Source organism: Artibeus jamaicensis, unplaced genomic scaffold, assembly GCF_021234435.1.
Source record: "Artibeus jamaicensis isolate MK-2021 breed Jamaican fruit bat unplaced genomic scaffold, CSHL_Jam_final contig_956, whole genome shotgun sequence".
In the NCBI taxonomy this organism is placed as follows: Eukaryota; Metazoa; Chordata; class Mammalia; order Chiroptera; family Phyllostomidae; genus Artibeus; species Artibeus jamaicensis.
Genome location: NW_026522021.1, coordinates 951230 through 973613, shown reverse-complemented (window position 1 = coordinate 973613; position 22384 = coordinate 951230). Strand labels below are relative to the sequence as shown.

At 48.2% G+C, this 22384-nt stretch overlaps 1 protein-coding gene across 8 annotated transcripts in view; it reads left to right on the top strand.

Annotated features, from left to right (window-relative positions):
* The window catches only part of CUX1 (cut like homeobox 1), a 362320-nt gene that overhangs the window by 72238 nt on the left and 267698 nt on the right, over nucleotides 1-22384 (top strand). For all 8 annotated transcript variants that reach the window (XM_037139195.2, XM_037139194.2, XM_053655326.1 and 5 more), the window contains exon 2: nucleotides 3735-3845. In XM_037139195.2, the coding sequence (XP_036995090.2) occupies nucleotides 3735-3845 (111 nt within the window). The remainder of the gene's footprint in view (nucleotides 1-3734; nucleotides 3846-22384) is intronic.

Genomic DNA, 22384 nt, shown 5'->3' with positions numbered 1-22384 from the left:
CACGCCACACGTTCTAATCCATGAGGACAGTAGGATTGCAGCCATCTGACAAGCCGAAGCAGCCCCCGCCTGACACAGAGAGGTGTCGCTGTGCACGCTCAGCCCTTGGTCCCGCGGCCAGGGGTCTTTGCGTGGACCTTGCTGCTTCCTGACATCAGTCGTCCCCTAGTCACTTAGAAAGAATACCCTGCAGTTTCTCCAGGTGCCATCCTGGCAAGACGCTTTCCAGTACTTTCTCCAGCTCTCCCAGCCTACTTGGAAGTGCCTCTGTGTTCAGGGCCTGTGGGTTTGCTGCCAGCCCTGCCAGCTTCCTGTCACTTCAGATCTGGGGCCGGCAGGTGTTTCCAGCAGCAGGAGAGCTCTCAGTAGTGCTGAGGGGACACCCTCCTCTGCCCTTCCTCGGGAAAGCCTGGTTCGGCCGAGGGGCGTTTTCTCTGCCTGGCCAGTGCGCAGTGCGTTGGGCAAGAAACAGCTGTTGTTTTGACAAAGGATGTGCTCGCCTCACTTTTCCCATCAGCAGAGCGAGTTAGGAGGTCATCACCAACCCCGGTCAGGTGGACATGCAGACCGTGAACACTTTCTGGGGGGGCACGCTGGATAAAATACATTCCTATAATTATATGTTGTGTGTTTTATCACATTAGCAGGATTTTTAAAATTGAAATATGTTGTAGTTTTTCCAGTTAGGTAATCCATGCACATGGCAAAATGGCCAAAAGATACACACACACACACACACACAGAGAGAGAGAACAGCAAGTCCTTTCTTTCTTTCCCCGGTGTCCCCTCGGAGCCAAGGACAGCTCCAAGTGTTTTCTGTGACTTGCTTGCCATAAACGAGGCTCGTGCAGGCGGGTGTACAGAGGCTGTCTTACTACAGAGGCTGTCTTACGCAGGGTCGGCATTGTTCTGCACTTTGCTTTCCTCGCTTAAGTGTGTCTTGAAGATCACCCATCTCATGTCGTGCATGCAGGACTGTACTTGTTTTTCACCGTTGCAGTGGAAATTTCACCTTGAGTGGATATGCTAGTATGGCATTGCTGGATGTTTAGGGTTTTGTTTCCCTTTTTGGTCTTTGCAAGTATTTGCTGCCTTTCAGATGTGACGATTCTCCAAGCTCCTTTTTCACATGTGACCAGCGACTCAGGGGCCGAGGGTTCTGTATTTTAGACCCCACTGCCACCTGCCCAAACACATTAAATTCCCTTGTTAATGTGTTGTTATATTTGACACTTGGAGTGTAGGCCAGCTAGGTAGGTAATAAAACAGTATTTGGCTTGTTTAATAGCTGTCTTCTTCCTTTGTGCTGCCCCACAGCCTGAGAAAGCCTTGGTGTCCTTCAGGATTCAGTGGTGTTTTCTCAAGGGACTAGGTCAGAGACCGTGAGGCTTACATCTGACCAACCAGATTTGGGGAGGTGACAGCTCCCCCCTGCGCCCCCAGCCCCCCACCCAGAGATGTGGACGTTCAGTCTCTCCTCCTCACGGTGCCAGTCTGTTTTCATGGTGGCAGGTGGCAGGTGGCAGGTGGCAGGTGGCATTAAATTTGGAGACCCCTGTCGGGGTTTCTCACATGGACCTGCATGTGTCCGCATGGGTGGGGAGGGAGTGGCGCAGGCCCCTGGAGGGTCCCTGACTGCCAGCAGCAGGTCTCCTCTGGCTTGCTGGCCCTGCAGCCCTGTGATAAAGGTGGGCTTTCCTACCAGCAGGTGACCTGCCCCAGGCTCAGTCAGGCTAGGGCTCGTGGGGAACTTCAGGGATCACAGACTAGACATTGTGCTCTTCAACGTCTTCAAAGCAACTGCCCACCGCTGCTATCCCTGAGCTCTTCCCTCTCATGAACCCCCAGCCCCCAGCACTTGGCCACAGAAGTCACCAAACGCTGCTGTTTTTGTGCCCCTCCCCCGCCCCTCCTGCCCGGTCTGGAAGTAGGGCCCCATTGAAAGCAGTCAGGGCTCTTTGTTTTTCTCCAAGTTTCTGCATCGTGTGTGATTGGAACCGAGACATCAACTTTACATTTTTTGTCATATTTCAATATTGGCTTTTTTCCCCCCTTCTTGAAGTCTCCCTTTATAACTTCTGCTGCTGCTGCTTAAATATAGATGTCTAAGTCCTCCTCCTACCAGATTGTTTATATTTTTGAAAAGCCTTCTGCTTATCTGTGACTGCTCTCCTCTCTCTCCATCCCCATGTTACCACATTGGTTTCGGTTGCTCTTTTTTTCCTGCCTTCACTTGACTGGGTTGTGTTTCAAATGTGGTCTATCAAAATGTGCAGTGTTTCCCTCTTTTCTGCAGTAGCTTTGACATCTGTTCTTGAATTCTAGCCCACGTTATTCTTTTGGACTTGTTTGCCCAAGATTTGCTGTAATGCCAGAAACACTAAAGGGGAAAGTATGGTGTGGTATTCTCCCCTCACCCCATAGCCCCGCCCCCCCTTGAAATTGTCTACAGTTTCCAAGTCGACAGCACACTGGATGCTGGTTCCAGGCTCTGTCATCCCGTCTGGCAGTGGGTCACCCCATGAGTGAAGCGTTCACCAGCAGGGCTTACAGACCACCTCAGTATTTCCACCAAAAAGGAAGGCAGTGCAACTTCATGCGGTGGGTGGAGAAACTCTCACCTGCTTCCCAGATGGCTCTGGGTGGGTTTCCACTCTGATTTTCCTTGCCTTTCAGCCTTCGAGGGGGTCTTTACTCTGTTGTGCCTGCGCCTGGGGGAGGCACAGTCCAGACCATTGAGAAGACACTTGGGGCAGCTACTTTAATGCTAAGCAGAATGTGCTAGTGTGTCTCTAAAATGGGCCTCTCGGTGGCTACAGGAACATGTCCTTAAGCCCCTGCTGTCATCCTGGAACACGTTTCTGAGCCCGTCTGCTTGGGCTTGTGTGAAACAGATCCTTTTGGTGGCTCCTCCCAGAATTGTGGGTCTGAGGTCAGGGCACAAGCTCTCTGATGCTCTGAGTGTCAGTGTGCTGTGTGCAGCAGAGCCCGGAACCCTTAGTCCCCGACAGGTCCTGTTACAGGGAACCCGCTCCTGGAGTTTCGTAGAGTTCCAGTGCAAGCGAGACAGTTCGGGGACACCCACTGTTTCCAGGCACCGCATTTCTGACAGTTTCCCAGATACCAGAAATCGTTATTCTTGGAATTTGCCTTATGAAACTTCCTCTGGGAAACAAGCGTCAGGTTAACTTTAATGGTCCTGGAGATGGTGTCTAGCCCCACAATAAATATTTCTTGAATGAACACAAATGAAGTGTCCTTACAAAAGACCCTGGGCCTGCGCCGTTGAAGGACAGCCACACAGAAATGTCCCAGTGAGGAGAGCACAGGGCAAGTCGGAAGGACAGAGCACAGAGATGTGACGAGAAGAGATACTTAAGAACAGAAGCGAGTGACTCCAGGGAGGCACGGCATTTGGGCACTGGCCTGGCTCTGGTCTTAGCAAAGAAAAATGTGCCTGCGTGTATTGTTATAGAAACAGTCATTGTGGGGTGGCATCGATACACACATCAGAGCTGAGCGAGTTTGGTGGGTGGGGCAGTATGGGAACCCCGTGACCAGTCCCTTTCCCTGCCCGCTGCCCCAGCGCCTCCTCTGCCCCAGCGCTGCCTCTGCCGGCAGTCCCCGGAGTGTGGGGGCTCTCCCCAGTGTTCTGGTCAAATGCAAATGTGATCTCCCCTGGTACAAAGTGCAATTACAATCTTATCTTCCTTTTTTTTTGTTTCTCTCAACAGAGGGAACTTGATGCCACCGCAACAGTATTGGCAAACCGGCAAGATGAAAGTGAGCAGTCCAGAAAGCGGCTCATCGAGCAGAGCCGAGAGTTCAAGAAGAACACTCCAGAGGTGAGCCAGTGTTTCGTCCAGGTTTCCTTGAAGGGGTCTCAGTATCTTGGTGCATATTCAGAAGACATGTTGGGAGCATTTCATCTCTGTCAGACAATCTGCCTCTTGCTTTCAGTTGCCCTCAGCCCCATACTAGCAGACTGACTGCATGCTTCCCTGTGGGCTGGGGGATGCGGGCACTGATAGGTTGTCTGAGCAAATTAAAGTATGAGCTAATTCCAGATGCACGTGCAGGTGTGTGGCCAGGTCAGGTCCTTGGGCCGTCCTGGCCTCTGGCCCCTGTGCTCCCACCCCTGCCACCCCGAGTCCTCGGAGGATCACCGAGTATGAGCACATGGTGGGAGAGGGGGCTGTCCCAGGATGCAGTGTGCCAATCCTTCTTGTAAATCAGACATTTAATCTTGTAAGGCCTTTAAAATGCCTGTGATTCCTGCAATATGCTTTAAAGGGCACTGGAAATGTGCTTTTCATGTGCTTCTATTTTTATTTTTTGTAAGTTTGTGTTTCTGAGAACAGTGTTTGGAGAAGTTGGGGCAGCATTTTCCTGGCCTGCTTTCTAGGTCCTTTTTACCCTCAGCTCCTACCAGAGGCTAAGTAAGAAATAAGAAGAGTTTTACAGACAGTTTGCACAGATGTGGGAATTGCTTTTCAGGGAGCTTCTGCCAGTTTGGCTCATGATGGTTCTTGTACTGTGGGCTCTTCCAGCCTCCTGCACCCCCCACTCAGGGGCGAATGAGCTGCGGCTGCTCGCGGCTGCTCACGGCTTTGGCCCTGGCTCCCAGGCCTCTGGATTCTTCCACGCAGGACAAAGGAACAGGCCTGGGAGAAAAGCTGCTTTCTGGGAGGGATGCCTCAGCTTTTATAATACACCTCATTTACAATATGCAGAAATCCTGAAAAATGATGTGTGGATTGAATTTTTAAAAGTGGACTCATTTTGAGTGTTCCAGAGGAGCTTGCTATTTAGGGAAGAGCTACTGTGGATCATTTGGGGAAACTAGCTTACTCTCATTTTCAGAATAAATATGTTGGGAGAAAACATAGGGAAAGAAAGGGGACTCTAGAGTCAGACCTACATAAAGGTTTTAAATTTGAGACCTACCACTTACCCTCTTCACCCTACCCTGCCCTTAAGCATGGATCTCCTGTATTTTATCCGACCAAAAATGCAGATCAGACTAATTTGTGCCTGGGGGTTGCGCCCTTTGTGCAGTTTTCGGGGAAGCTTGTGTCCTCCATGTTCCACCTTGTCCTGAGTAAAGACAGGAGCGAAGAAAGGACCCAAGGGCGGGACTCCTTCTGTTGCTGTCCTCCTGTCAGGCTGCGCCCGAGGAGGCCTTTCCAGGGGGCCTCGCAGTGGGCTTTCCCGAGCTTTTGTCCCTTACTTTGTCCCCCCGGCCCACCCATCATGGTTATTTCTTGGGCCACTCTCAGCACTGTTGCAGTAAGCAGCTGTCATCTGCTGTCCTGTGTTCTGACTGTCTCTCCTTTGGTGACCACATGTCCAGGAGTGTTCATAGAAAATCTGAGAAAGTTAAGGTCATCCTTCTGAGGGGCCAGACAGCAAAAAGTAAATCTAATCAGTCATGCGACAAGCGCTGTGGAGAGGATGAAGCAGAGAATCGGATTCTCGGGAGTTCCTCTGGAGTCGCCGACTCTGGTTAGCTGCTGGGGGTGTGTTCCCCTTGGCCGCCGAGGGCTGCCTGGGCTGGTAAACTGATTGGACCCAACTGGGCCCAGTCTCTCCACTGACGTCTAAACAGGCCTTATGTTGCTGGAACTGAGGACCAGCTCTCATGGTTTGTGTTGAATCCCATGCCAGTTACTTGAAGAGACCCAGCTTTAAACTGCAATTTGTCTCCTAGTCCCAATAAATAGAAGAGGCTTGGGAAGGAACAGCCTGGCTGGTAAATGCCATTTGGGGCGCGTCTCGGGGCACATTTTCAGGCATTGTCTTCTGCAGACAAGGGTACCCAGAAACCTTCCTGGAAGGGGATGGAAGTTGTCATCCTGCTTGTTTCTGGCCTCTGCCAGTTGTTCAAAGCCATACCCACTTGGGTGTGTCCACTGCGGTGGGTCTTGCTCAAATCCCCAGCAGGTGTGGGAGCGTGACTCTGCCGGCAGGCTCCCTCCACTCCTCCCTTGCATTTTCCTATCCCAGGTCCATCCAAGAAATCTGTGTGGGCCCCTGCGGGAACCCCGGGTGAAACCTGGTGGAGGAGACAGTCAGGTTCATTTATGCCACTAACCACAACCTTCTCTTTGAAATTTTGAAGCCACCTAAGGCCATTGTGGAGGTGGGGCAGGGGTAGCTGCAGCAGCCAGAGTCCTCTGGGCCCCCCAGAGGGGGAGGGAGTGTGTGGGGAGTGGCCCTGTGGTAAACATGGATGCTCTGGTGAGTGTGGGGCCCGGGGTCCGGAGAGGTTGTTGGATTGTCACTTCGTTTGGGGTTTCAGTTCAGAGGGGCCCGACTTTTCTTCGACATCAGCCACTTCTCCGACTCTACTGCTGGACAGATTATTTAAAAAGGAAGGAAACAAACTACCGCTTACTGTAGAGGGAACATTCTAGAAAAATGGACCTGTGAAAATGAAGTTTGCTTAGAACTTTGTTCTCAGGAGTAAAAAAGAAATCGGCTTGCTGGCAGAAAGGTATCTCTTCCTATGGACCCAGACTAGGGTCCTCATGCCTTGCGGGCTGGCCCAGTGAGGACTGCCGCGGTCCAGGGGAGCAACCGAGGCAGACCAGGGCCAGGGGTGCTCTTGCTTGTGTAGCATCAGGTGTGTTGATTCTCAGCGAAAAAGCTGGGGTTCCTCTCTGTTCTGGGAAAGAAAAAAATGTCCTCCCAGTGTCTGCTGAATATCTAGTAAGTCTGACTGGCAGGATTAGTCACCGGGGGCGAAGGCCGGGGTGAGTGAGGTTTCCCCTCAACAGAGAATTTGTGTTTTCCTAGGCTGCCCTGCCCGAGGCATCTGGGAAACCTCAAGTGCAGACGGACAGGTGGGCTCTGACGCCGGGCAGCCTCGGCTTGGCCGTTCCCTGGGACCAGCCCCAGGAACACAGAGAGGCTGGCAACCAGGGGACCAGAGCCTTGAATATCCTTGGCTTAGAATAATTTTTTTAAATTTCAGTTTTATGTCATTAGATTAATACATACATAGTCAGTTGATATTATTGCTTATGTCTTTTAACCTCAGAATTGTGGTTAGTTTGAAGGAGATTGTAATGACTTTGCAAATACTCGTAAAGTTTTATCCATTTCTTTAACTCAAACTAAGGAGTTCCTTTCAAAGAAAAACATGTATTAATTTTAATTTTGTGGCTAATCATTCATTTCCTTTTGAATTAATAACTGACATTTGAATGTAAAAAACTGTGGGGGTATTTCTAGGTTGCGTCACTTTCCATATGATGTCCACTGGTGACTTACCTGCAGACACTGTGCGGCTGTTGCCGTTGGGCAAATTGCTCAGCCTCATCATCTGTGAAAATGTGAGTCTGGCCCATGTTTGTCACTAGTACTAACTTAGAATGTTTACTGTGGAATGCAGGAGATGTAGCTTTCCGCTCCTCAAACCTAGTTCAGGGAACTTTTTTTTTTAAAGCAACAAATACATGTAGTTTCAACCACAGCGTTCCAAAAGTTGGCCTGTGATAACAGTCTGTCATTTTACAGACACCTTTGAACACCTTCCGTGCGTCAGACGGTTTGGCCCTGAGGGTAGAATCCTGTCCCTATTCTTACAAAGTTTCTCGTGTTTGTACCACACAAGTGAAACATTCTGTCACAGCATGTTCGGTGCTGGGATGCTATAACTGGAATCTCCTGAATGCAGACTCCCCCCAGAGACACCAGCATGCCCATGGCGTGAGCTCCTGAGCCCCCTGCACCTCAGGAACTCTTATTCTAGGTGCACAGGGCCGCTTCTAGGCTTTGGTTCTCAACTTTTGAGATATTGGTGAGTGTTGAGGACTTGCTCTCCTGAAAAACTCACATATCTGCATGTGGTTTCTCTTGGACTCTGAGACTCGTGTGGACCCCTGGCTTAGAGGACAGCTCTGGGGAACACAGTGGCAGTTGTGGCATGCCACTCGGGGAGCATCCTGTGTGTCTGCTCCTTCACCCTCCTCTGAGTTGCGCTCGGATGGGAGGGATGAAAGGTGGGGCAGGGCCGCCTGAGAGATCAGTGCCGACACCCTCACCTCTGGGCAGAGGTCGCCCTGCTTCCACGTCCAGGCTGGGCACCGAGGTGGAGGACCTGGGCCACCCACGTTGTGAAGAGGGTCCCTCATGCTGGCAGCAGGCACAGGTACCTCTGCATTGATGACGTTTTTCTTCTGCCTGAGGCTGGTGAAGGGCAAGGCCAGGCAGGTGGCAGTGTGTGCAGGGCAGGGGCGGCGTAGCTTTCTCAAGGCCTGGTGATGTTAGAGCTCCTGCCTTGTAGGCACAAGCCCTTGCCTTCTGCTCTTCTGTTGCTTTGATCAGATCTGAGGCACTGGCAGGCCAGGATTACCTTTGATGCCCCAAATGGCATCTGTATTGATAAAGCTGACGGCAGACTAGGTCAATGGGGACATGGAAGTATGCAGGTGCCACAGCCCAGAAACCCCCAGGGAACTGGGCCAACTCCTCACTTCTGGAAACTGAGTTATTTCCCATCAGGGGCCACAAAAGGGACAGCGCTAGGGTTCATGATTCTGCCTAGGAATTGCTTTCTACTTGCTCTTTCATTTGGTTAATTTTTATGTTTGCTCTTCAGACCAAAGTTCGACTCCAGGTTCTCACAGCTACTGCTCAGCCAAGCTGAGACTTGATCCCAGGCAGTCTGGGCGCAGAGTCGATGCTCTCAACTCTCAAGGCCAGGCTGCCTCCCCAGTGGGCCCAGAAGTGGGAACGAATGCCGCTGGGGCCCAGTGCAGTGCAGGCCCTAAGGCGGAGTCTCAGGGTGTTGGCAGGGGAGTGGTTCCCACTCACCGGCCTGCAGTCTTTGAATGAGATGCTTGACTGTCAGGAGAACAGTCTTCAGTGCTGGACTTGCTTCCAGAAGGAACACAGGGATGTGATTTGTTTTGTTACAGTTTTTTTTTTCCTGCTAAGGGCAGAACCACCCTTTATGATGGGGAGACAAGAGGAGGAGAGCCACAGACCCAATATGCAGTGATTTTTGTCATAAAACCACCCTCCGGGTTCATTTTTGTCCTGTCACTGTGTCCGCCTCCTTCCCCAAAATGTGCTTTAGGCATCTCTCTCTCTGACTTTGCAAGGTTCATTTGTGTTTCCTGTAGAAGGGACCACAGCTCTTCTGTGAGATTCAAAACTGAGCTGTATTTCCGGAGCTCTCGTTGGTCACTTTCCCCCTGGTGTATTTGTGCCTAAACACACCTTGCTCCGAGTGTTAATCCTCATGACACCCAGTCCACCGGGCTTCCTTCTGGATCTGTGTTTTCTGCGTCTGTCCTGCCCAAGTGCAGGTGGCTTCTTTCCGTGTCACCATCTTTCCCTTCTGCCATCGTCAGCAGAGCTCAGTCCCAACCCTGACCGTTGGGGGCGTGGCTGCGCGGGGTCAGCGCTGGGGCTGACCACCCCTCCCTCACTCGCTGTTCCCACCAGGGCAGGTGGCCCTGGGCCTGGCGCCAGCCGCACCCTCGCAGCCGCCTCCTGGGTCGGCATGCCCGCCTCTGACAGGGGATGTTTTTTACTGCTGACATAACTGCCTGTTCCCTGGCGTTCATTTCCTGAGTGCCGGAGTCTTAATTTGCCCTTTCTGTCTCAGACTAGAGGGTTTTTCTGAGTTTTACATTCTTGGGAAACTGTTGTAAAAAATCAGGAGTCGCCTGGAGGTATGACTTGGAATGAAATCTCAGGCCGTCGTTGGAATGGGCCTGATGTGTGGATTCCTTCAGACTCCGGCAGGTGGGTGGGGGCGCGGTGTCTTCCTGGGGAAGGTCACCTTTTCACTGATCCTGGTGGACCGTTTCTGAGAAAGGTGAAGTCGTGTGCCCCATACTGCCTCCTTCACAGGTCAGCCACCTGCTCCCCTTCTACCGAGGTGAAGAGGACAAAAGGGTGGAAGATGCTGCAGAGTTTTGCCTGTTTTTTTCACTCCCTGTGAGAAAAGGAGTCAGCAGGCTGGGGGAGGGTGGGGGGAGTAATATATAGTTGTGGCCCTGGCCCAGATGCATTTAGTCATTGCCTCTCCAGCCTTTATATAGACTCTGCAGGGAGTGACTCAGCCTGGAAAAAGAGAGTCACTTAAAAATAAAGTTGCGATTCAGATGGACACGTCCTGCACAGGCTGCCCGGAGACAGCGTGGCTGGGGCCTGGTGAGGAGCCTGAAGGGCGTCTTCACCCTGCAGGACCCTGCTGGTTCCCCCGGCCGATCAGGCAGCTAAGGCGAGGACAGCCATTCCAGCGGCATCGAGGAATGGAGCGCGGGTGAAAGGAGCCTCCGTCCTTGCTGTGCTTTCTGAACTCTAAGGCGGCGCTCACACGTTTTCGCTGTGACTGGACAAGTGTGTGCGCAGAGCAGTAACTGAACTCTCAACCCTTCCCTTGTTTTAAACAGATTGACAGACTGTGGAAGGCTGTCTGGCTCTCCAGTTCACCACACAGCTTTTGTTTTTGCTTCTGTTCTCAGAAGAATCTAAAATCGATGTACACGAAAGACTCAAAACAACAGCATAATGTTTCTTATACCGCATTGGACACTTGAGTGGGTTAGTTGAAACCCACAGCCCTGACTTGAAAAACTGACTTTTGAAGAGGAGAGCAGACCAGACATGTCCCCAGGGACACGGGCCCTGTAGGGAGGGCAGTGGTGGGAGGGAGGGCTGCAAGCTTAGAAGACCGGGGATGCAGTTGGACCCTGGCTAGGAATATGGGTATCCCCTGTCATCCAACAGATTGCTCATGTTGGAGGTCCAGGAATCTAGCCTCAGCCGGCACCTCAGCCAGAGCCGAGGTGCATCGGCAGGTCTGGCACAAGTGCTTTCTCCTCCTGGCGAAGGTGAGGGCCTGCCGTGCAGTGCAGCCGTGCCTCCTCCGTGGTTTCGCTCTGCCGCCGACCTTGAATGCCGTGGACACCTTATGGTGCCTGTAGTATGGAAGGTCCTATCATAGCTACAGCGTGGATTTTGGGGTCTTGTCTTTACAAAACAGAATTTTATACAATGTAAGTTATATCACTCTTTAAGATTTGTCTCTCAAATAGGCAGATAAGAGCGTTGACTGGCATAGCTCAGTTGGCTGAGTGTCATCCGGCAAAGCGAAAGGTTGTCAGTTCGATTCCGAGTCAGGACACATGCGTGGGTTGTGGGCCAGGTCCCCAACTGGGCGCATGTGAGGGGCAACTGCACATTGATGTTTGTCTCCCTCTTTTTCTCCCTCCCTTCTCCCTCTAAAAATAAGTAAACTCTTTAAAAAAACAGGCAGATAATAAATTAAACTTTATTTGATACATAAACTTTATTTTATTTTTTTGTACAGAATTAAATGAAAAAAGAATTAAAGAAATACCTTCTTTTGGCAGTTCTTCAAAAAGCTAAACATAGCGTTACCCTGTGGACTAGCACGCCCACTTCTAGGTGCATGTCCAGTAAGGCCGAAGCCACGGCCACACGAGGGTTGTGCGCAGCGTTACTGAGAATGCCCCCAAAGTAGAAGCAACCTGACTAGAATATTGTTCAGCTATGAAAAGGAGTGAAGCGCTGTCACACGGCACAGCGTGGATGAACTTGGAAAGCATTAAGCCAAGTGAAAGCAGCCAGGCACAAAAAGACCACATGATATGAAATGTCTAGAATCTGTAGAGAGAGAAAGGGGACTAGTGGTTGCCAGGGGCCAGAGTGAGAAGCAGGGAGTGACTACCTGTGCTTTTAGGGTTTCTTTTGGGGGTGTGAGAATGTTCCGGAATTTGTAACAGGTGATGGTTGCACCGATGCCTCTCTTTGTAGGGGTGCGGGGAATCGCTGCACGGGTTTTTATTCAGTTGTTCTCTTAGGCTGCGAAGAAGACCCCCACCTAAAAGTATCGTGTGAATTTTCATTTTGGCAATAACAGCTTAGTGTTAAAAAGGCTACTCCAGTATTTGGCAAAATTATAAAGCCCAGATAATCAACTTGGATGTTAATCATTCTAGAATTACCCACTGTTAAGTTATAATAAGACTTTAACTAGAAAATGTTTAAAAATTAAAAGTGAACTTTTTAACTGTTACCAATTAAACTCTTTAAGACAACTTATCAACCCAGTTGGTTACTTTCTGGCTTCTTTTGGTTCCCTAGGAGAGAAAACCTGCCTCACATGTGATAGAGTAATGAATGTAACTCAAACCTAATTCAAGCCCGAGTCAGTAAGTGGCTGGTGGCCACATTCTCCCTCCACGTTCCAGAGAGACAGTGCAGCACGCCCTGGGGGAGACACGGAGGCCTGCAGGGCAGAGGAATTCACTCAGGCTCGGGCAGATTAAGCCAAGTCCTAGCTCCACGGCTCAGTAGCTTCGGGACAGAAACTTAACCTCTAGCGGCAAAACTGTGTTCTGCCTCCTTTAAGGGGTCATGGTGAGGAATGGATGGGATTTCTGGAAGGTAAATATGTCCAGCCCTAGGCTGGGAGTGGAGTTGAGAGCTAGTAAGTGGTGACGTGGATGTTCAGGCAGTGACCTTGAGCAAGGAGGTCACTGAGCAGTCTGAGAGTTGCAGCCTGTATATGTAAATAAGTGGAGCCAATAATGAATGTCCCAGCTACTAGGCATGGATGGGAAATGAATTCATATGCACAGAACATGTAGTAGCTGCTCAATAAACACTTTTCTTCCTGTGGTTCCCCCCACCCTTTCTCCTACAAGTTGTTCTGCACCCTTCTCAGGGAGGGGCCAGGGGCAGTGTGAGGTGCTGAGACACTACAGACTCTGAGAAAGAAGGTTCCAGTTCTCATGAGGGGCAGGCAGACAGTGACCAAGTAAAAGATACATAGATAATTTCAGGTAGTGATAAGAACTTAAACGAGACAACATGGCAGTGAGCGTGGATGGGTGGAGATTCTTCAGGAAGTCCGGGGAAGTGTTTTGAATCGAAGAATGGGAAATGTCCCTTTGCACATCCTGCCCCGTTGATGAATTTAACAGGTTGTTGAGCATGGGGGGTCCCTGACATGTCTGTCTGCTAAAGGCCTGATTGCCTTCTTTTGCTCTTACCACCCACTTTCTTTCAGGCACCAGGTCCAATCCCTCTACTTTCAGAGACTGGGATGCTATTTAATTTGGATGTTAGTTAAGAAAGTTTAGTTAAGAAACACAGGTTGGAGACCTTATTGAAAAGTGAATTCCTAGGCAATTGATGAAGAGTTAGTCTATCAGTTTCTTGTTCCGTGACGCAGGAACCAGAGCTGTGCATGCAGCCCTGACCTCGGCAGTGGGGAGGCCTCTGGACACCCAGGCCACACTTCGTTCCCATGCGCCCCGAAGGGCGGTCTGTCCAAACTCACTGAGATGTCGACAGGACTGGCGTTCCCTTTCCTTCCTGAGCTCGTGTGCTGCTTCCTTCGTGTGTCTAGCAGCTTTTAAAGGGCTATTTTAAGCACAACAGACAAAGTATTTGAGAGTTTAATAACTGTCAGAAGGAACAGACTATTAGATTGGTGCAGTGTGGAAGTTCGGTTGAGACAAGGCCGAGTTGTGTAATCTCTCTGAGCCCCCATTTTCCCATCCAGGAAATGGGAGTGACATGACTATTTTGGTGTTACTGTGAGTTGTGGAATATCCAGAATAACCCTGGCAAATAGTAGAAGCTCAATAAATTGCACACTGTATGTATGTTATTAGTATCTAATCTTTTGAGTGGAGAAATTGTGTTCATGAATGGATTTTAAAGCTATGAAAGAATATTAAAATTCTAAAAAGTACTCTTAAAGCATAGAGTAGGCCAGGAGGTCTATAAACTATAGAACTAGTTTCTGCTGCAGATCTGAATAGAGTCAGTAAAATAAAAATGTGTCCCTCCCATGTGTCCAGGTGGGCATTTTTTCTCCCCTTGCTAGCTGTACTGCTTGTGGAGTGGAAATATTTGCTGCTGGACTCTTCTTTGGAAGCCGTTCTCTGCGAGTGGCCAGTAACTTATCTTTCTGGTCAATAACTTCAACTGCCGGGCGTTGTGAATGGAAAAAGTCATGCTTTGTCGGATGTAATAACTTGGGTGTAGAAAGGAGCTAGCTCACAGCCTCTTCTCAAGAAACACCCTTGTAAGGTGTAATGGCTGAATGTGAAAGCCATACAATTTGGTTAAAATTGTGGTGAACTGTTACATATTAATATTTACTGAGTACCGACTGAGAGCTAAGCATTATGCTGAGTGCCCCAGCTGGTTCACTGTCCCTCGCAGTTATCTGAGCAGGTGGGTGTCGTTGGTGTCACATCACGGAGTGCGAGCCGCCTGCCTCCCAGGCAGACGGGCTCCCACGAACCAGGCCGAAACCATGGTACCAAACTGTCTCTGTTCAGGTTCCAGAGGTCAATTTTTATTCATTTAATTATAAGTGGTTTCCTCTTCTTTGGGTTAAAAACAAGGATTTTGAGTGTTACTTTGAAGTGACATACTCATTTAAAGGAGTTTTTGTGTTGGGAGGTCCATTTAGTTGGGAGTATACCCAGGGAGGAGCAGTTATGCTAAAATCCGACATTTGTTTGGGAATGCTGGTTAACTCATGGGAATCATTATAAGCCAAAGCACAGGGAAATCTCTCCTTTAATTTGGAGATTATGTCAGTCAGGAAAGAGACAATGGGGTAACAAGTCCCACTGATCCTGAGATTTGTTGGCTTAGGGTTTTTGCCTCCCTTTGGCCAGGAGCCTGTGGGTGGGGTTAATCATTGAACATTGATTACTGACTAATATGTTGATTCTTGGTTTTAACTTGCAAATGTGAGTTTCATAAAAAGTATGGTTGCAAGGAGCATTCTGTGCCTGCCATGCAGAGTATAATAATTTTGTCTGTGGCCAGTACTTTAACAAGAAGGCAGACGCCTGGCATAGTGGACGTAATTAAAGGAGTGTTGTGTTGGTACTCAGGTCACTGGGACTCTGCCCCTGGGCCTGCTGCTGACTGGATGTGGGTTCTGAGCAGGCCAGGTCCCTGCTGTTGTTCGGTTTGAGAAAGGAGATGGCGACACTGTGCTGGGGGCCGAGAATCAGGGCCCCGGAGCTTGGCCCTCTCCCTCCTCAGGTTCGCTCCGGTCTGTCCTCCCTACGGGTCCAAAATGTAGGTGTTGCCCTTCTTAGTTGGCCTCACCTACTTTATCTCTTGGGGTTGTTCTATTCAGAATTCATTCTGTGTGCAGCAGACAGCCCATGGTGATCCCATCATGTGTGGGACAGTAATGTATTGAGGCAGCTCTGTGTGGAGGGCTCAGGGACACTGCAGTCATAGCTAATGACAGCAGCTGACACTCACTGAGCACTTCCTGTGTGCCAAGCATGGACCCACACACTTTAAATGTGTTGGCTGGTTTAATACTCATAGGATGCCTATGAAATAAATACAGTATTTATCTTATTTTGGTTTTTTTTTTAAGAATTTATTTATTTTTAGAGAGGGGAAGGGAAGGAGAGAGGGAGAGAAACATCAATGTGTAGTCACCTCTTGCACACCCCCTACTGGGGACCTGGCCCGCAACCCAGGCATGTGCCTTGACTGGGAATCGAACTAGCAATTCTTGGTTCTCAGCCTGTGCTCAATTCACTAAGCTACACCAGCCAGGGCTATCTTACTTTATTTTAAAGGAAGGAAACTGAGGCCAGAGAGGAAGAGGAAGTCTCCTAGGATGTCACAGCCAATGGCCAGTGGCACTGTTTGGAGGTTTCTTACCCAGGCCAACCAGCCACAGGTCTCTGCTGCAGCAGCTCCGCTCTGCGGGGAGTACTGACCGAGTTCTGGGGCCGTGGTCCAGGCTCGCAGAGCCTGCTTGTGCCTCCCAGAGGGGTCAGCCACATGCGATCACCCTCCCTGTCTCCCCAGCAGATAGACTTTCCAGTGCGTGCAGGAGAGAGAACAGTCTGGGTTACTTCTCAAGGGGGTAACACACTGAGCACCAGCCAGCAGCAGGACTCCAGTCTTGGTGTTTCCCTGCTTTCCATTCGAAAGGTCACCATATTAGTTCAGAAAGCCAGTGGGGGCCCCAATTTCACCCCATATTTATTTGTTTATTTATTGACTGCACATGGGGGACACTTTAAAGAGGGCCAGCTGCAAAGAGGCCTGTGGTCAAGTATCCTGAGATTGGACAGTGGACAACAGCTTTCCCCCAGGGTCTCCAGCCTTGAGGGGGTGGAGGGGACCTCGCTCCTGACACCTCCCACTCTGCCTTCCCTGCTGTGCACTAGAACGTTGCATTTGTAAGGTGTGGGATACCTTTCAAACCTAAAAAAGATTTGTCAAACAGACTCTGTTCTTGTCCCAGGGAGTGGTGGCTTAGACAGAAAGACTCAGAAGGTCCAGCCCCCTCTGCCTCCCCTGGAGGGGGTTCCCGGCCTCCTGGGGGACTTCACCTGCAGCAGTGCTTTTGTGTATGAAGCTATGCAACTGGGTTGATTTTTTAAGTATGAAATGTTTCTAGCACGCTGAAAAGTATCGGGGGGGGGGGGGGAACCAACAAAAGTATCCGTGTCCTTTGCGGAGACTAGATAGATGTTGACATTCTGCCCATTTGCTTCAGATGCCTCTTTTTTCAATTAGAAATAAAAGGTTACAGTGAAAAATCCCACTTCCATGCCTTCCCTCTCTCTTCTTCCTCAGATGTGAACCCTGTCCTAAAACTGATGTTTCATTTCTGCATGCTTTTTGCAGTCATAACAATGCTTACACATTCATGAACAATGATGTTTCAGATGTACATGTATTTTATTATTTAGGCAAATGGTTTTATGTAAATATACCCTGATATATGTAAAATATCTTAATATACATATTTAATAGGTGTGTGATGTATCCTTGATACCTTGTCATCTTCACCCAGCATTACCTTTTAGTGATGTAGCTGAGTGTGTACAGGCACCTAGTTTATGCATTGAAGCTGGGACACACTGTCCCACTGTGTCATGACCTGCACAAGATGCATTCATTGTCCTGTTTAGATGGCGAGTGGATTTTCGGTTGTGACATTTATTATATGTGTCTTGGGGAGTGAGCTCAGGAGTTTCCATGTATTTTTTTCTTTCTAATGTGGGCAAACAGCCTTTTGTACAAAGACAGGCCAGTGTGGTTTTCTTTTGTGTCTGAACTGCTCATATCCTTTGCCCATTTTCCTACTGGACTGTTTTGCTGTTTTCTTACCAACTTGTAGGAAATTTTGATGTTCTGAATCTGGACCCTTCGTTGCAGGTGTACATTGCTGGTCCCTCCTCCCAGGTCACGGCCTGTCTTTTCGCTGTGTTTACAGTGTCACTTGTCACATGGAAGATTTTAATTTTAATACAGGTGAATGTTTTTCATTTTTTGATACAGAGTTTGTTTTATATTTAATCCTATCTCAGAAATTGTCCCTATGTTGATGTCACAGAGACAGTCTCATGTTTTCTTACAGTAGTTTTTCAATTTTGCTCTTTACATTAGGCCCCTAATGCTCTCATGTAGGTGGTGAGGGTCTGATTTATCTTTGTCCATTGAGAGCCTTTTGTCCCCAAACCATTTACTGTCCTGTCTACCTTTCCCCGGTGGTACCAGCAACCCCCCCACCTCCCCACCCCCACAGCTCCTGGTCTGCCCCATCATCTGCTTGCTTGTTCCTGCACAGACCCTGTCCGTTCTGGTGATTGTTGGTACATAACTGTCATAATTATTTCCATGTCACTACTAAGTCTTGATTTCTGGTAAGGGAAGGCCTCCAATCTCATTGCTCTTCAAAATTATCCAGACTATTCTTAACTGTCTTTTAGAACCATTTGGTTCCATTTAAAAATTCTGTTTGGGTTTTTATTGGAATTTTGTTGAATGTGTAGGTTAGTATGGAGAGACTTTACAGAGTGTTTAGAGTTTTGATGGAGTTATTTTAGATCTTATTCTTGGATGAATTTCATTCCATGTATGACTCCAGGGATCCATGAAAACCACACACTCTTAGCTTACTCTAGGTCATTGTGTGGATACAAAATAGTCAGCATTGAAGGATTGATCATTGTAGTCTGGAGCCAGGCACAAAAATAACCCCCCTCTGTTATCATAGGTGGCTGTGATTAAGATCAGGGGGAAAGGTCGGCCGTGGGCCTCCTAACATTGACAGTTTCCTTCAGAAGATTAAGTGGTTCTTCATTTTTGGCCCAGGTCATCAGTAGCTTAAAGCCATTACTGTCTATTGGCTGTTTAGTTTGTCTGAAATATGGGGCTGGTCGCAGCCTGTTTCCCTGGGGTCAGGTGTGTTCACATAATCAAAGTGCCAGGAACCCATATCGTGTGTGTGTGTGTGTGTGTGTGTGTGTGTGTGCACAAATTAGCCTTCTGGGGAGGAATGCACAGTGCCAGAACACAGCGGTGTTCTTTTGTGCTTTTGCATTTAAAATGTGTGTTTATTCTTAAAGACTGTTTTCGAGCAATATCATAGTTGAGATAGGCTTGGTCAGCCATGCAGTTCCATGTGTTTTTGAAAACGACCGTTTGTGAAGCCGTTTACCATCGGCAAAATGAAGAAAAAGAAAGATTCCTTTTCTGTTGATGTGTGTTCAGGGATTTTCTTTAGCCCAATACCATTCCCATGGCCTACTCAGAGAAGGGTGATAGCTTCTGTTCCCTTTAATTAAAAGTTGATGACAAGGATGTTTTTATTATTTTGCTTATATGTAAACAAACCATGAAAAGTATTTCAAATATATTTAAATGATGACTTTGCCATGCTAAAGAAAAACATACCGGTTCCAACAGTGATGCCCTACCCACCCCGCCCACCCCCAAACAAAATGGTCTGTGAACAGGGATGAAGAATCAAAGGAACAAATACAATCAGGGCAGGTTGGGTTAACGAAGTGAAGAATGGAACTTGTGGTTCAATGCTTTTTGCTGCTATAAGATAAGGGAAATATTTATATTTCTCTTCTTTCAAATCCATTTGTACTTGAAACTAGATTAAATGTTTTAATCTGATTTATTATTGATTATAACAGTGGGAAATGAGTTCCATGGATATGCCTCTTAAGTGAATGTACTGATATGTTAGAACCAGAAAAGTTGAGAATCATTTTTATTTTAAAATTCTTTTTGCATTAGCACATCTGCAGTGTTGAGGAATATGTGGAAAATTGAAATAGTGCTTCTATCCTGCCGTGTCTCCAGCACGTCAATAAATCACCTTTTTTTCCTTTTAAAATGTCTGGCCTTGTAATTTATGTTTGCATAACCCATTACTAAATTCATAGTAGGTGTTTTAGTTGGCAGGCATTAGTCCAGGGGTTCTGAGGATCTTTAAAAAATACAGGGCCTTTGTTAGTATTTATATTTAAGTGGACATTTTCCTTTAAGAAAATAATGAAGTGGATTTTTACAACAGAATTTGGAGCTAGCTATTTACCTTTTTCTTAAGCAGACAATAATATCCCCACATTATCCATTGTCATGGATTTCCTAATAGACTCTATGGTTTTCCTTTCTTTTTAAAGTTAAAATCAGAAGAAAATTATTCTAATAATGAGATCATACTAATTCCTATGATTTTCAGTTGCATAGAAAATAAAAATTTCTGTTTTAGTAATTTTTGATTTTGTAAATGCAGTTGACTGTTTTAGTTAACAAGTGAAGATGAATATATTCATGTACTGACAACACTATTTGGTGTGGGGACAGAAATAGAAATACTCAGGGATAGTCGACGTGTCTGTGGCTTACCTTTGAGACTTTCTAATTTTTAACCAGACATTTAAAAATAATCATCATGTCTTCTAGCCCTAAATTAGGAAAACTTAGAACTCTGCTTTGAAATGATGGAAAAAAAAGTTACTTCTGTTTTCTGTTGTAAAAATTTTAAGTGATTTTTATGGTAGTTAGAAAGCCGGAAGGGCCATTTATGGTTTTCTGAAGAAGTTTGCTTTATTTAATCAACCCACCTCCTTTCTCCTTCGTCCAGCCCCATCAGCTGGTTAATAATGTGCAATATAAAACATGCATCTCCGCCCATTGAAATCACTGTAGCCAATAGAAGAGGACTTGTCTCTCCCCTTGGGAGCTTTAATGTATTTATCAGGAAGTCTGTAGCCTCCTCAGTCTCTCTGTGAAACAGAATGCATGTTATTGTTCAAAGGATACGGGTATGTTTAAAAATTCAGAATTCAGCCTGTTCAGACTGTGATCTCAAAGCCCAGTAGTGCTGCACAAGTTTGAAAATCTGACTTCCTCCTATTTAAGTTAGGGATTAAAAAATGTTTTGTTTTGTTTTCATTTATTTAAAAAACAGCTAATTCGATATTTTTAAAGTACCTGTTTGCATTATAATATCATTTCACGATCAGAGATGTGTATTCTCTTGGGTTGCTCTGACAGCCTTCTCCAGTTACAGAATAATTTCTGTTAAGTTCAAAAGGCGCCTCTTCTATTTCTGCACTTATTTCTGGAAACTTTGGGGGTATTATTCTCTCTTTCTTGAAAATCTGACTTTTAAAAATTCAGCTCCCAGACCAGAGCCTCTACTGACTCTTAACAAGAACCATGGAAGTAGATTACAGAAGTGGTATCACAGCTTTCGGAAGACAAGAACCGCACTTTATGGCTTTCTGTGAAGTTTTCTTCTCCCACCCCACCCTCCCTGGGAGTTGGTGGCCCCTTAGTCATGAGCCCTGTGGTTGTGTCCCAGAAAGTGTTCCCACTAGGGGAAGGTGCTGTGCCAGAGCTGGAAGAAAGGAAGAAGGAGGTGTTTATCGTCTCGAAGATGTCTTCCAACTTTCATTATTAACTCCCTTCCAAAGTAAACTTTCGGGTTTGTTTCAAGTCACTTCTGGCCAAAGTGCTGTTGGGTTTGCTGTGTCCTCTAGGAGTAGAGGCGAAAACAGCATCTCCCTGGGTGAGGGGTGAGCGGGGGTTGTTCTTGTAGTGAGTGACAGCTGTGCGACCGTTTGGACTGGAGAAGCGTGAGTGGCTGAGGCCCATCTTAGTGGGCTTTTCACAGCCTGTGTCTTTCGGTTGTGTGGGGCCTTGGCCCTCTGAGAGGTGCCAGGGTACCCAGAGCGCCCCTGAGGCACTTGTGGCCCAGCAGGAGATTGGCGAGGAAATACTGTTTCGATTGAGCAGTCACTGACAAAATGGAGACAGCAGTGCCCCGTGGCTGCCTGGAGCAGAGAGAAGGGGCTCTGGGGGGGATGCAGGGGCCCCAATCTGGCCCAGAACCAGGAAGGGGTTTCACCTGGAGTAAAGAGTCCACAGGGTAGGGGTAGGGCTGCCTTGGTGGGGAGGCCTAGGTCGCTGCTGGAGAGGTCAACAGCAAGGCTGAGGAACTTGGACTTCGGTCTACCTAAGGCCCTGCCAAGTTTTCCCAGGGCAAGCGCTTCGGGGTGACCTGGCCTGGTTTACGCCTCACACAGTTGGCGCTGCTGCGCACTGGCATGGAGGAGCAGGGACGTGGTGGGTAGAGGTGGAGCTGGGCCTGCTGGACCCTGCGAGGGGGAACTAGGTGAGAATGAGCCAGTGCTGGTTATGTCAGTTATTCAGCGAACACCTGTTGTGAGCCTTCTCTGGGCCAGGTGTTATTCTAGTCCCTGAGGACACAGCAGTGAACAGAAGAGCAAAAATTCCTGCCCTCTCCATGCGTACATTCCAGTGAAGGAAACACAACAAACGGAAAGATAGGAACAAGTTCCAGGGGGTGCAGGCATGGCACTCTGAAACCGCTTGGCTGGGACAGGAAGCAGACAGGGTGGTAGCCACAGAAGGACAAGGTTTAAGAGGGTGGTTTTCCCCACCTGGAGGGGACCCACCCCCAACCCAAGTCCACTGCTCTGTTTTATGCTCCCACATATTTGCATTTTCCATAATGCCGTATAAACGGATCCTGAAGCTTTTGAGTCTGGCGCAGAGGAAGACTTCGGCGCAGTACATCTAAGTGCACTGCGCTCTCTTGTGTGTCGGTCGGTCCTTCCTTTTAGTGCCAAGTAGAATTCCCTTGTGTGGACTCGCCCCAGTGGAGAGGGGTTTGTAAAAGTGGCTGGGCCGCACTTACCCCGGGATCCCCAAAACCCAGTCCCCCGGGACTTAGAAGCCTCACACTGCCCGGTGCCCTGGTTGGTGTAACAGGGAGGCCAGGCAAGTGCACTTTCCATTTTTACCAAGAACGAGCGTGTGTGAAGCCTCCCATTTGTCCTCTGTTTGCGTTGCCTACTCGCCCTCCCTCTGAATGTGTGAGTGGTCTTCCTTGAAGAGGAAGGGTTAGGCTAGCATTGGCGAAGCTGACTGATTTCTGGTCCTGTATCCCAAAGGGAGAATGGATTTGAGAGTGGTTGGGGGACGAACTCACCCAGAGATACACTTAAGGAAGATGTCTGTCCTCCCTACCCCAGTGCTGGAGACCATGGTGAGG